The sequence below is a fragment of the Gopherus flavomarginatus genome, chromosome 6 (assembly GCF_025201925.1).
Source record: "Gopherus flavomarginatus isolate rGopFla2 chromosome 6, rGopFla2.mat.asm, whole genome shotgun sequence".
Classification (NCBI taxonomy): Eukaryota; Metazoa; Chordata; order Testudines; family Testudinidae; genus Gopherus; species Gopherus flavomarginatus.
In genome coordinates, this window is record NC_066622.1 from 127,772,701 (window position 1) to 127,785,661 (window position 12,961).

The 12,961-nt window shown below is 42.2% G+C and overlaps 1 protein-coding gene across 8 annotated transcripts in view; it reads left to right on the forward strand.

The window, feature by feature from the left end:
* The window catches only part of ABLIM1 (actin binding LIM protein 1), a 317,067-nt gene that overhangs the window by 141,684 nt on the left and 162,422 nt on the right, over positions 1 to 12,961 (forward strand). For all 8 annotated transcript variants that reach the window (XM_050958982.1, XM_050958988.1, XM_050958980.1 and 5 more), the window contains exon 2: positions 2,396 to 2,530. In XM_050958982.1, the coding sequence (XP_050814939.1) occupies positions 2,396 to 2,530 (135 nt within the window). The remainder of the gene's footprint in view (positions 1 to 2,395; positions 2,531 to 12,961) is intronic.

Consider the following 12,961-nt stretch of genomic DNA (forward strand, 5'->3'; position numbering starts at 1 on the left):
TCATTGCATTTTAAAATAAATCCAAACCTGTTAGAAACTCCTGCCTTGTATTTTCTTCTTCTTTTGTACTACTAAAACTTGTAACTAAGTTAATAGACTATTTAATAGTCTTGCTTGGAAGAATAACCACCTCTGCTCTTCCACTCCAAAAATAGTATTGCATTACAGATTAGGAGAGGTTCACTCAAGGCAACGTACTTATGGGTTCTCATTTAGAAGTAACTGCTAATTAAAATATTAGTTGGCATTCCCCTCTGTGTTCTGCTTACTCATGTGAATTGAATCACCTTTCTAGGGATATAGATGAGATGATACATATCACAGAGGAAAAGGTAAAGCTTCATATTGCAGTCAAGGAATTCAGGCAGCTAAGCTTTCTCTAAATGTTTTAAATAGAAAAACTTCGCTAACCAAATGACAGCTGCTGAGTTATAAGTTTAGCTGAATTTGAAGATATAAATTGTTGCCTGAAATATGTGATTTCGTTTAGGTTTAGTACTGTTTTTCTTTCTGTTTACTATTTGTTGCATAATAGATAAACTGTACAAAATAGCAAAGTTTCTTCCCCAACAAATCTATACTCTAAAGATATGAGCATGTACAAAAAAGAATAAGAGAGTGGCTTTATAGCAAAAGTACTTGATGAAGTGGTAGATAAATTTCCAGAAGTTTATTGAAGGAAGAGAGGGAACTTGCATGGCAAATACTAGATAGGAGGTTGTGGTGACTGTAAACAGCGGTGTGAAGGAAGGAGGTGGGAGAGTGTGTCAGAGCATGACCAGGAACGTTGTCCGGCCAGCTGCGACGAGGGAGTAGGAGGAGTTGAGAGCAGTGGGAAAGGGTCTGAGAGCAAGGGGCGGGGGGAAATAGTACTTGGAAGTCTATGGTGCTAAATATGACATGAATACGTACCCAGATAGAACTTCATCCAAATGGCAGCAGAAGGCAATACGGAGATTCAAGGAAGGTAGAAACACAGAGCATGTATGTCAGGTTTCAGGGTGGTAGCCATGTTAGTCTGTATCAGCAAAAAGAATGAGGAGTCCTTGTGGCACCTTAGAGACTAACAAATTTATCTGAGCATAAGCTTTTGTGGGCGAAAACCCACTTTATCGGATGCATGCATGTGTTATCCTAAAAATACATTGGTGAGAAATGTCACTATATTGAGGTAGTATAATGAGCACAACTTTCTACTAGTAAAAAGAAAAATCATAAGGGGTTTGTTTGGGGCACCCTAACTACCTCAGATAACACAAACTGAGCCAAATTCTGTATTGATTTACCCCATGCTTTTCCATTACACTCCTTGAGGGTTTATCAGGTCCTTAGTCTGATTCCAGACAGCTCTTAAGTGAAAGTTAAACATTGCTGGTCAGAAGTAAAACACGGAGCAGTCATGGTTTTATTAGCACAGTAAAGTGTGGTTATAACACTGACGAGATCTTTCCTTCTGCTCCTGTTTAGAAGCTACTCATTGTGATAGTTACTGGAGTTAATTTAGGGCCAAGTGGAATGTCTGTGTGATCAATACACAGAATGCCCTTATCATGGTCTTTCCCCGCCATTCTGTAAGCCTGCTTGGAAATTGTGCTGAAAGGCGTAGGTATTGCTTGTTGGTGCTCCATGTTCTCTTCCGGCTACTTTGCAAGCTTAAATTGAGGATGACTTTGCCCACTTCTACCCTCTATAGCCTTTCCTATGTCTGGCTTGTTCCTCTACACACAAGAGTTAACTTCTGCTGAAGTCAGTGGGGGTAAAAACAAGCCAGATGGCTTCCTTTTATTCTTCTAACTTCAGACACATGTTTTTGTGCTTGCACTCTTGTATACAGTAGCTGGCAGACTCCAATTTTTCTCTGCATCACAACCCTCCCTAGGACTCCAACTCTTATCAGATGGGATTCTAATGCAGTAAATTGTACATCAACACAGCTTGAGTTTAGTTAACTTCTCAAATTTGCTTTCTGTTTCTGTTTATTATGCTTGGGTTGGGCTTCCTGCTCAGGTTCTCCTTGCCCAGTTTTTTTTTTTCTGCCCTGCTTGTTTGTTTTATGCCTTCATGCACACTTGGTATGTGCTCTGGAACTGAGGCAGTACTTGTGGAATCAGTGACAGGGAGAGTGACCGAAATCACTAAGGGTTTTTTTTCTCTTTCTGTTTCCCTGCCTGTCTCAGTGCAATAAGGCAGATATTGTGCATGACTTGAAACACCATTTTATGGAAAGGGTACTGGTGCACAGAATCTCTGTTAACATGTTTATTTGTTGGGCGTACAATGTAATCTATGGAGAGATTATATACCACTCACTTGTTGCTGAGAGCATAGATCTGGGAAGGGAGGAAAATCCTGTATTCCTTTTCTTACAGTAATGTATTGTATTTTATTTTTACAGTGGCCCATTCCCAAGAACCTCCCCACTCCACTGAGAAGCCTGTCATCCACTGCCATAAATGTGAGGAGCCATGTAAAGGCGAAGTGCTCCGTGTCCAGTCCAAGCACTTTCACATCAAATGCTTCACCTGCAAAGGTAGCAAATTCCCATTCATTTGGTGTAAATAAATTAATACACGTGACTGGCTCAAACCAGTTTGTCTTGAGTTGATTGTGAAGGTTAACTTTGGATATTGTCATTGGCAACAGCTGTGGGCAGAGTGGATTCAATCAGAAGACATCCGTATTTCTCAAAATACAATCCCAGAACTTGTGGGTGGGGAAAGTGAAGGATGAGTGGAGAGCTGGCTGAGTCATAAGTGTAAGAGCATCCAGCTGAATGGCACCAAAAAGACCAAATTCTCTAAGCAAACATTTATGTATTCAGGCCTTTTTAAGAAACAGATGACATTAATAACCAGTTACTCTGTTCTTATTACTACTGGATCTAGAAATTGCCATTATAGGAGTGATGTCAACTCAGAAAAACATGTCACTCTGCATATTTATATTAGTTATTATAAGTAAGAAGATTACTATAACTGAAAGTTGAAACTTTTGTAGGTAGTCATGTTTCTCCTGTATGGTCAGTTAGGATCATGATCAGAATCTGCCTAGTCAATTTCCCTTGTTTGTGTGGGGAACAGGAGAACAGTAACAGCTGTTAAGAGTGGTTGCAGGGACCCCTAAATCATTTTAAACAAGTGACTGGATTTTAGGGTGATCATGTGGGATTGGGCATGTTTATAATGTTCCACACAATGGAAGGGAAAACTGTCAGGAAACAGAAGTGGCCATCTTCTAAGCGCTCATTATTATAAACAGCAAGAGGGAAAATAAACATGATTTTGAAAAATTGCGGAGGGGAGGGGATTATATTGCCTCCTTTGACATTACACAAAACATTATGCAAGACTTCTATGTGAATGTGATAGTGTTGTAAATCACGATGGTTCTTCAAGTCATGGTCCCTGTGTGTATTCCACACATGGGTACATATGTGCATCATACACCTGAATTGGGAAACTTTTTTTTAGTAAGCTATGTCTGTTGGTCTGACATGCACAGTTCATCTTCTTGTGCTCTGGACCAAGGGTATAAAGGCCAGTGTGGACTGATACCTCTCCAGTTCCTTCTTACTGCCACATGATCTGAGTTGGAATCCTGTGTTGCTTCAATATTCCTCTACTTGAATACCTGTAAATATAATTTGTAGGGCTGTCAAGCAATTAAAAAAATTAATTGTGTGATTAATCACACAATTAATTGCACTGTTAAAGAATAATTTTAAATAAATTGTATGTTTTCTACATTTTTAAATATACTGATTTAAATTACCACACAGAATACAAAGTGTACAATGCTCACTTTATATTTTTATTACAAATATTTGCACAGTAAAAAACAAAAGAAATAGTATTTTTCAATTAACCTAATGCAAATGTTGTGCAATCTCTTTATCATGAAAGTTGAACTTACAAATGTAGAATTATGTAAAGGAGAAAAAAAACTGCACTAAAAACCAAAACAATGTAAAACTTTATAGCCTGTGAGTCCACTCAGTGCTACTTCTTGTTCAGCCAATCACTCAGACAAAAAAATTTGTTTACATTTGCAGGAGATAATGCTGCCTGCTTCTTGTTTACAATGTCACCTAAAAGTGAGAATAGGTGTTTACATGGCACCATTGTAGCCAGCATCACAAGATATTTACATGCCAGATGCGCTAAAGATTCATATATCCCTTCATGCTTCAACCCCCATTCCAGAGGACACGTGTCCATGCCGATGACGGGTTCTGCTTGATAACGATCCAAAGCAGTGTGGACCAGTGCATGTTCATTTTCATCATCTGAGTCGGATGCCACTAGCAGAAGGTTGATTTTATGTTTTGGTGGTTCAGTTCTGTAGTTTCCGCATCGGATTGTTGCTCTTTTAAGGCTTCTGAAAGTAGCTCCACACCCTGTGCCTCTCAGATTTTGGAAGGTACTTCAGATTCTTAAACTTTGGGTTGAGTGCTGTAGCTATCTTTAGAAATCTCACATTTGCGTTTTGTCAAATATGCAGTGAAGGTGTTCTTAAAACAAAAAAACATGAGCTGGGTCGTCATCTGAGACTGCTATAACATTAACTATATGGCAGAATACAGGTAAAGCACAGAGCCGGAGACATATAATTCTTCCCCAAGGAGTTCAGTCACAAATTTAACGCATTTTTTTAATGAGCATCAGCATAGAAGATGTTCTCTGAAATAGTGGCTGAAACAGGAAGGGACATACAAATGTTTAGCATATTTGGCATGTAAATACCTTGCAACACTGCTCCAAAAGTGCCATGGAAATGCCTGTTCTCACTTTCAAGTGACATTGTAAATAAGAAACGGGCAGCATTATGTCCTGTAAATGTAAACAAACTTGTTTGTGTTTGTGATTAACTGAACAAGAAATAGGACTGAGTGGACTTGTAGGCTCTAAAGTTTTACATTGTTATGGTTTTTTTGAGTGTAGTTATGTAACAAAAAAAATCTACATTTGTACGTTACACTTTCATGATTAAAAGATTGCTCTACAGTAGTGTATTTTTCAATTCACCTCATACCATTTCTTTTGTTTATCATTTTTACAGTGCAAATACTTGTAATAAATATATAAAGTGAGCACTGTACACTTTGTATTCTGTGTTGTAAACGGTCAGCTGTTCTTTTTTGTTCCCCATAATTAGTTGAGTTCCTGGGCTCAGTGGATCCTCCCCAAAGGCCAGGGGAGGGTCCTTTAGCCGGGCTTATGCCCGCCCACTTCCCCTGGAATTTTCAGTAGGACCACTCTCCCACGGCTCCCTGGCCCTGCTGTATCACACTACTCCTCTGCCCTGATATAACGCTGTCCTTGGGAGCCAAAAAATCTTACTGTGTTATAGGTGAAACCGTGTTATATCAAACTTGCTTTGATCCACTGGAGTGCACAGCCCTGCTTTCACCCCCCCCCCCCCCCCCGGAGCGCTGCTTTACCACGTTATATCTGAATTCATGTTATATCAGGCCACATTGTATCAGGGTAGAGGTGTATATAGCCTCCTTTTGAAAACCTCCAATGAAGGAGATTCCATGGCCTAGGCAGTTTGTCCATTGTCCTACTTTTCTTACAGATAGGAAGTTTTTGCTGAGATCCAATCAGTCTGTATTTTTGACCCATTGCCTCTTCTCCTGTCCAATTTTGCAAGAGAGAACAATTTTCTTTTCTTTTTTTTTAATGGCAGCTTTTCAAGTATTTGAAGACTGCTATCATGTCTTCTTCTTAATCTGCTCTTGTCCAAACAAAACATCACTCTCCTATAGCCATCTGGCCTGACCCTGTCATATTTTTTATATATATATATATATATATATATATATATATACACATGTATAAGCTTATTCATAACAAATTTTATTTTAAACTGTCACTTTGGGGCCAAAGCCATCCAGTGGTGTTTATACAATCAATCAATATAGGGAAAACATTGGAATTCCAACTTCCCTTCTGGCATCTGAAACCTCATATAGATCTGTGTCTGACTGAGAGTGCATAGTGCTACTTTCCAAGCATTTGGTCATGCCCTGCAGATGTTGGATTTGACCGTCTTTGGTTTGTGTGTCTTACTGAACCTTGTTGGTATTGTTAGTGTGATACGTACAAGGAAGACTGTTCTAGGCTGGCAATAAAGACAGCAGCCTGACATTTATCCCCGTACCGCATTCTAAACTCACAGGAGACATAAGGGGCCTATTCTTCACTGTCACGCTAGTTTTACACAGGTGTAACTCTGATTGGGCCAGAGTAAGGTAGGGATGAATCATGCTCAAGGACTTCAGAGAATTTTGTCAGGAAAGTATTTTAAGCATCCTAAAATACCTGCTGGTCTTCTCAGTCATTTACATCCTACATTATTTTCCCCAGGGAGACACTTTTTTTTGCTTTGACTGAGTACTGTCTCTTAGTATTTTAAGAGCTACAAGCTCAGTGGCTGATTTTGTTTAGCATGTTGCTAATTCAGCTTGTAGTTAAGGGTGTAGTTGAAATCCCTGCTATTCACAAGTTGCAGATTCCTGCTTAGTGACCAACAAACCATAGTACATCAAGGAAAAATCCAGACAAGCTGACATGTATAATGCACTGCTACAACCCCACATTGAGGGACTGGAGCATCTCTGAATTCACAAGTGTGCTGGGTGGTGACACTCAAGTGACTATAAATCACCCTAAACCAAAGCCTACTGAAATCAGTGGAAAGGTTCCCTTTGTTTTCTGGGCTCGGCGTTTCTGCAATGAACTGAGTGCATATGCACTCCAGTCATCTGTGGAGATAAAGTCTGTGACACTTAACACACCAATACCCCAACTCTACCCCACCTCCCAAAAGAGAATTCTGGTAGCTGTGAGCAAGTAGCAGACTATTATAGCTATTAGATCCAAGCGTGGGAGTTGATATAATTATTAAGCCAGTGTATATTCTGAGTATGCAGATAAAGTCTATATGGAAGAGATTATTTCAAGTTTTACTTTAAGAAGCTAAGCTATATATTCAGATATTCTGGACATACCCAGTATGTGCTGTAGTGGCTTTTCAGAAGTGCTTCAGGCTCTGTTTTTCAGTCTGCATTTTTGCACTTGCAGATATTTGTAGGGGCCATTTTGAAGGTGCAGATTAATAGCAGGTGTATTTTATAATGTAATAGCACATTGCAAGGAGCAATCAGATACTTAAATACAGGTGCATCTTTCAGAATTGAGACATCTATCTGTTGTGTGTGCACACAAAGCAACTGAATTTTTTTTGGATGTTGATAAAACTGTGTCAAGACTGAAGCCAGTTCTGAAAATCAGGCCCCAGATAATCTGTATCCATAGATATCCATGCTCTTTCCCTCTCCCTCTCCCTCTCTTACATATAGGAATAAATTAGCACCTCTAGGGCTTGTTTGGGAACACCATAGCCAAACACGGTTTTCATAAGGAGAATGCAAAGAGAACATTAATTCTTCTTCTTCTCCGCCTCTTGCATACATTATTAGGATGAAAAGTGACTCTTTTTGTCACCGTATCATTAGATGTTGCCTTCTAAATTGTCATTCAGCAAGGGGATGAGATGGCTGGGGGATATTTGTGGAGAGTTGGGAGTAAGTCTTTGCTTCAGAAGATTAACTAAAACTTTCTATGTATTAGCTGTTGATGGATGAAAATGATTTCTTGCAGTTAACAACTTTGCCTGAATTACAGCCTTCTGCTGCTTTTTTTTTAACCATGGATTACCTCATGAACTTTCCCTTCCATCCCATAGTTTGTGTGGGAATACATAGGACAGAGTTGAGTCATGCTCTCAATGGCCACCATGGCTATCAACGGGTCTGATAGGGTAACATACATATATTGTGTATTACAATTACTGGGTTTTTAATAACAATACTTAGCTCTTTATATAGTGTAGAGGTCCCCAAAGTGGTGCCTGCGGGCGCCATGGTGCTCACAGGGGCGTTTAAGTGTGCCCGCGTACTGGCCGTCGGATGAGCATCCGCCGAAATGCTGCCGACAAGCTGCATCATCCAGAGGTGTCGCTGCCGAAATGCCGCTGATTTTTGGCAGTATTTCGGCGGCAACGCCTCCAGATGACACTACTTCTCAGTGGCATTTCAGTGGTGACACCTATTGACATTGCTGCTTGACAGCAGAATTTCAGTGGCTGCTCGTCCGCCGCCACAGTCCTCCATAGCTCGTTGTCTGGCACCCGCCAGACGAAAAAGATTGGGGACCACTGATGTAGTGCTTTATATTTTCAAAGCACTGTGCAACAGTAGCTGATTGGTCCTCAAATGTTCTTCCATGTAGGCAAGTAGTATCCTGACTTTACAAATGGGGAAACTGGAACAGAAGGTGTTTCAGGGACAGGCTGTGAATCCTATACTCCTGTGAGTAGCTCCTCACAGGACTAGTCAGTCGGGTGTTTGTGTGAGCAGCAGCTCATCAGTGGGAGTCAGGCCTTCACATTCTGGTTCAAACTGATTTGCCAAAGACCCTATATTGAGTCAGAGCCAGGACTAGAACTCAGGAATTGCTTCCTATGGTTAATGCATTAAACTATACTGGCATCTTTGTTGGATCTGTTTTTCTTTTAGCTCTTTACACATGTCTGGTATACACTGGCTACACTCTTTGGTTTGTACGGTTAATAGCATACAAATTTTTGTAACTTGAATGATAACTGGCCTGACTGTAGCTGTTGTTTATGAAGATATTCCTGAGCTGCTGACAGTTTAATCTTCTGTAAGATAATCTGCACTGCTTTAACCAATGTCACCCGGCAAAGGGCAAGGCTGAAGAAACTTATTTTGTCTTTCGATGTGAAGCTACGCTTTTATCATTCTTATGTTCAGTGAATTTCAAGTGATAGAGAGCCCTTAAGACAGAACCCTTCGTTTACCCACAGAACAAGATGGCAGTAGACAGCATCATCATGCTGCACTGCTAACAGGCCACAGCTCTGTCCTGGAGGGACCACTGCTAAGTGTGAGGGAGGACTTCACTCTTTATTGCCCATTCAATCCTTTGTCTCCTGGTTTAGACTGTGAACAAGATTGTGTGTTTGTTTGGGTTTTCTAGTCCTCCGAGAACTAGGCTGAAACCACTGGCTCCCTTCCTGTAGAGATGCAGATCTGGTTCATTGCCAACCCTTCATATTTTCACTGAGGCCACCTTTTTCTGATGACTAACGACGCATACTGTATGTTTATGACCATATGGTCCATGCAAATGGGATGCATCTGTTCAAGGAAGTTTCAGGCTTGTTTTCCTCTTAATTTAGTTTGGTTTTTAATTTGGCATGAATTCTTCTTTCCAAAGGCTTGAATTTGACACCCTTAATCCGTAGAGTACACAGTTAGCTAACATAGGCGACTCCTTGTGGTGGGGGGCAGGACTCCTCAGCTACAGGCATCTTTGTTGTCTTATTCCACTCAACATACTGGCTTAGACTTCAGGCCTTACTGTTGTAATGAGAGACCCATACTAATGTGTAGACTGTTCTCCTGCCCATCAGAAACGTTTGAACTTTTGTGTGCTAGCATAGTAGGGATACAGAAGGATTCCACTTCCCTCCATAGAACAATCCCACTAGTGGTGTTAGAGTTAAAACAGTGGCTGAGGAACAAGGCATCTGTGGGATTAAGTCATCACATGTAATTTTGCTGTATGCAAGGTTACCATTCCGGTCCTTAGCCATTTGTCTTCTGTTAACTATATGTGCTATGCCAGTGTTCCCCAAACTTGGGACGCTGCTTGTGTAGGGAAAGCTCCTGGTGGGCCAGGCTGGTTTGTTTACCTGCCTCGTCTGCAGGTCTGGCCGATCTCAGCTCCCACTGGCCGCGGTTCATCGCTCCAGGCCAATGGGAGCTGCTGGAAGCGGCATGGGCTGAGGGATATACTGGCCGCCACTTCCAGCAGCCCTCATTGGTCTGGAGCGACGAACCGCAGTCAGTGGGAGCCGCGATCGGCTGGACCTGCGAACGCGGCAGGTAAACAAACTGGCCTGGCCCGCCAGGAGCTTTCCCTACACAAGCGGCATCCCAAGTTTGGGAAACGGTGCTATGCCATAGTGTTCAGTGTATTACAGGCAATGGTATTATTCTGGGCCATTGAAAATGGGGATGTCGGGTGTAAGCTTCATTTAAGATGGATGTGAGAAGCCACTAAACTCCCTTATGAAACTAGTAACTGAAACAATCGGGGTTGGGGTGGAGGCTGCCAACCAAATCACAGGCACTTGTCACTGTTCAAAACAAAGGCACATGTGAAGCCAAACAGGATCTTGAAATACATGAGTGGAGAGGCTTCTGTGAGTATTATTTGAGTGTGGGGAGAGGGGGAATGAGAAGGAGAAGAAACGTCCAGCATACAAGGCAGAAGGAAGCGTGAGAGACAGTCCAAACATTGGGAATGTGGCCCTGAGGAAAGCTGAGAGCTTTCAGGGTAGTGCTGATTGAAAAGGTTCTTGGCATGGGCAGCGGATATAATAGGCCAGGGGAAGCTAAGCCTCCCCTGGTGCAGCTGCTATCGACCCGCTGCCAGACGCCTGGGCTGTGGAGGCCCCACCTGTGATTCGTCTCTTCCCTGGGGCACCTGCTGCTGCCTGGTGAGTTCCTCCTCTCCTCCATCCCATTCTCCAGAGGTCCCTGCCATGTCCCTCCTCTCCTCTGCCTCCTCCCCTGTGAGGGCCCCATCTCCTGCCTCATCGCTCCTTCCTGCACACCCTCCCCCACAAGGCCACTTGCTGTGTCCCTCCTCACCTCCTTCTATCTAGAAGCCAGCCGGGGCTCGGCTCCAGCTGGCAGCCCAGGGCTTGGGCTGGCAAGGGGGATGGAAGGAGTGGGATGGGGCAGAACCTTGGGCATTAAGGCTGGGGGGCTAGCCTCTCCGAAGGGGTTTCACCTGCCACCTGTGGTGCTTGGAACTGAGAACATAGATGCTCTCTTGGTCGATTCGCCTTTGTTCAAGAAAATAGGACATTGTACATTGATGCAACCCGGTTTATTTACAAAGAAACACTTGACTCCATCACCAGTTTCTCCTCCTAAAAGAAACAACCTTCCCCACTCTGAATTTGACTGAGCACTTCTATCAGAAGGGGTAACAGTATTACTGTATCATCTCTGTTTGCACTGGCACGCTCAGCTGGCAGCTTGTCGTACATAAGGGTGATATTAGTTATGCTATAGGGACAAGAATAAAAAGTAAGAATCCCATTAGACTTTGAATGTGCTACCTTATGGGGACTGCTGGTTTCATTGTGAATTTATCAAGGGAGAATCGCAAATTTCTGTTTCAGTGCAGTCTCTCATGGGGGGAAAAAACACATTCTCCACCATGAGTATCCTCAAATCAATATAGTCCTTACCGATACGCCTTAACCGTCCCATACCCTCTTTGCTCCCCACTCGGGTAGATGTATATTTCCAGAATGCTAGTTTTCAAGGTAGTGGTCTGAGTCTTTCTTTATATAAAGCTATCATTAAAACTTTCTGACGGCAGTGATAAGCACCCCTGCTGAATGCTGTGCTCCTTTAGCCCAGAGACGCAGCCAGCTGCTATTTCATACTGGTTTAGAACCGTAAGTGTACATCTCTCTTCTCCCATCACTGCCTAGTCCGGATGGCTAGTTCTATTTATGGCTCAAGGTCAGAGCTGATAAAGAAGTGGAAAGCTAGAAATGGTGTCATTTATTCCCAAGGAGATGAGCTTTGCCTGCATGATGATATGCACGGAATCTTAGTCACTCAGCAGCTGACTCAAACCCAGAGTTAAGACGAGACTGACAGACACGTTGAGAGGGACGAAAGGTCTTTAGCAGCACCACTCCAATATTGCTATTTTAAAGCAGCATTCTTTGTTGTGTAATAAAAAGCCGTTAGCCCTGCTAGGGAATAACATAGTCCTATGTTCCAGATGCAGAGTTAATTAAATACTATTTTGTCTGAATATTCATTAAATTGCATTTAAGGTCAATATGTTATGGCATATTTATCCTGATCTTGCTAGCTCTGTGTGTGTGTGTGTGTGTACACGCATGCGTGAGGGGAACTTTGTGAGGAAGGAAAGGAGATTGAGTTGGAGACCTTCTTTGGCGTGCTTTTTAACCTTTAACACCAAAAATCAATAACAGGAAAATAGTTTATATAGCAATAGATTAAAGGCCTGAGCCTGCAAATTTTTGTTTACACGTGCAAGTAACATCTACTCATGAGGAGTCCCATTCACTTCAATGAGACTGTTAACTTGAGTATAGTTACGTGCGTAATGATGCACAGGATTGGGCTCTAAATTATTATGTATAGAAGCTGAGGCTTTTTGCATTTCAGCCTGAGTATGGATCTGATGTAAACAGGACTTGATTTTTGTATCATTGTCTGGTGATTATTGTTCTTTTCATCCCATTATAAGTGGTAAGAGAAGAACCTGTGAGGGTGGATTAATTGCCATGAAAAGACTTGATATTAAAGCAACTGAAAATGTGATTTATCTGTGGGTCAGTGGGAAACGTGGGTTTTGGATGAGTGTGGCTTTTGAGCTTTCTGGTTTGCTAGTAACGCTGGAAGTGTTTATGAAGCTCCCAATCAATTTGCATGCCAACAGGTTGCATTACTTCCACAGGCGAGTAGTAACTGCAATAAGAAATGTGTAAATAGTGGATTCCTTACTGTCTATCACTGATGCCTAATAGAAACGAATATAAATGATCAGTTTCCAGCTGACTTCTCAGGCGATTCTTATCCATCCCAGCTTGTTAATGAAGGTGAAGCGATGCCCTAGAGCAGTGGTTTTCAAACTGCAGGTCGCAATCCAGTACTGGGTCGTGGAATGTAGGGCACTGGGTTGCAGCGGCTCTGGTCAGCATCGCCAAACGGGCCATTAAAAGTCATGTCGGCACTGCTGCCCGGCTAAGGCAGGCTAGTCCCTACCTGTTCTGACACTGCACTGCACCAGCAGCATGTCCAGATCCTAGG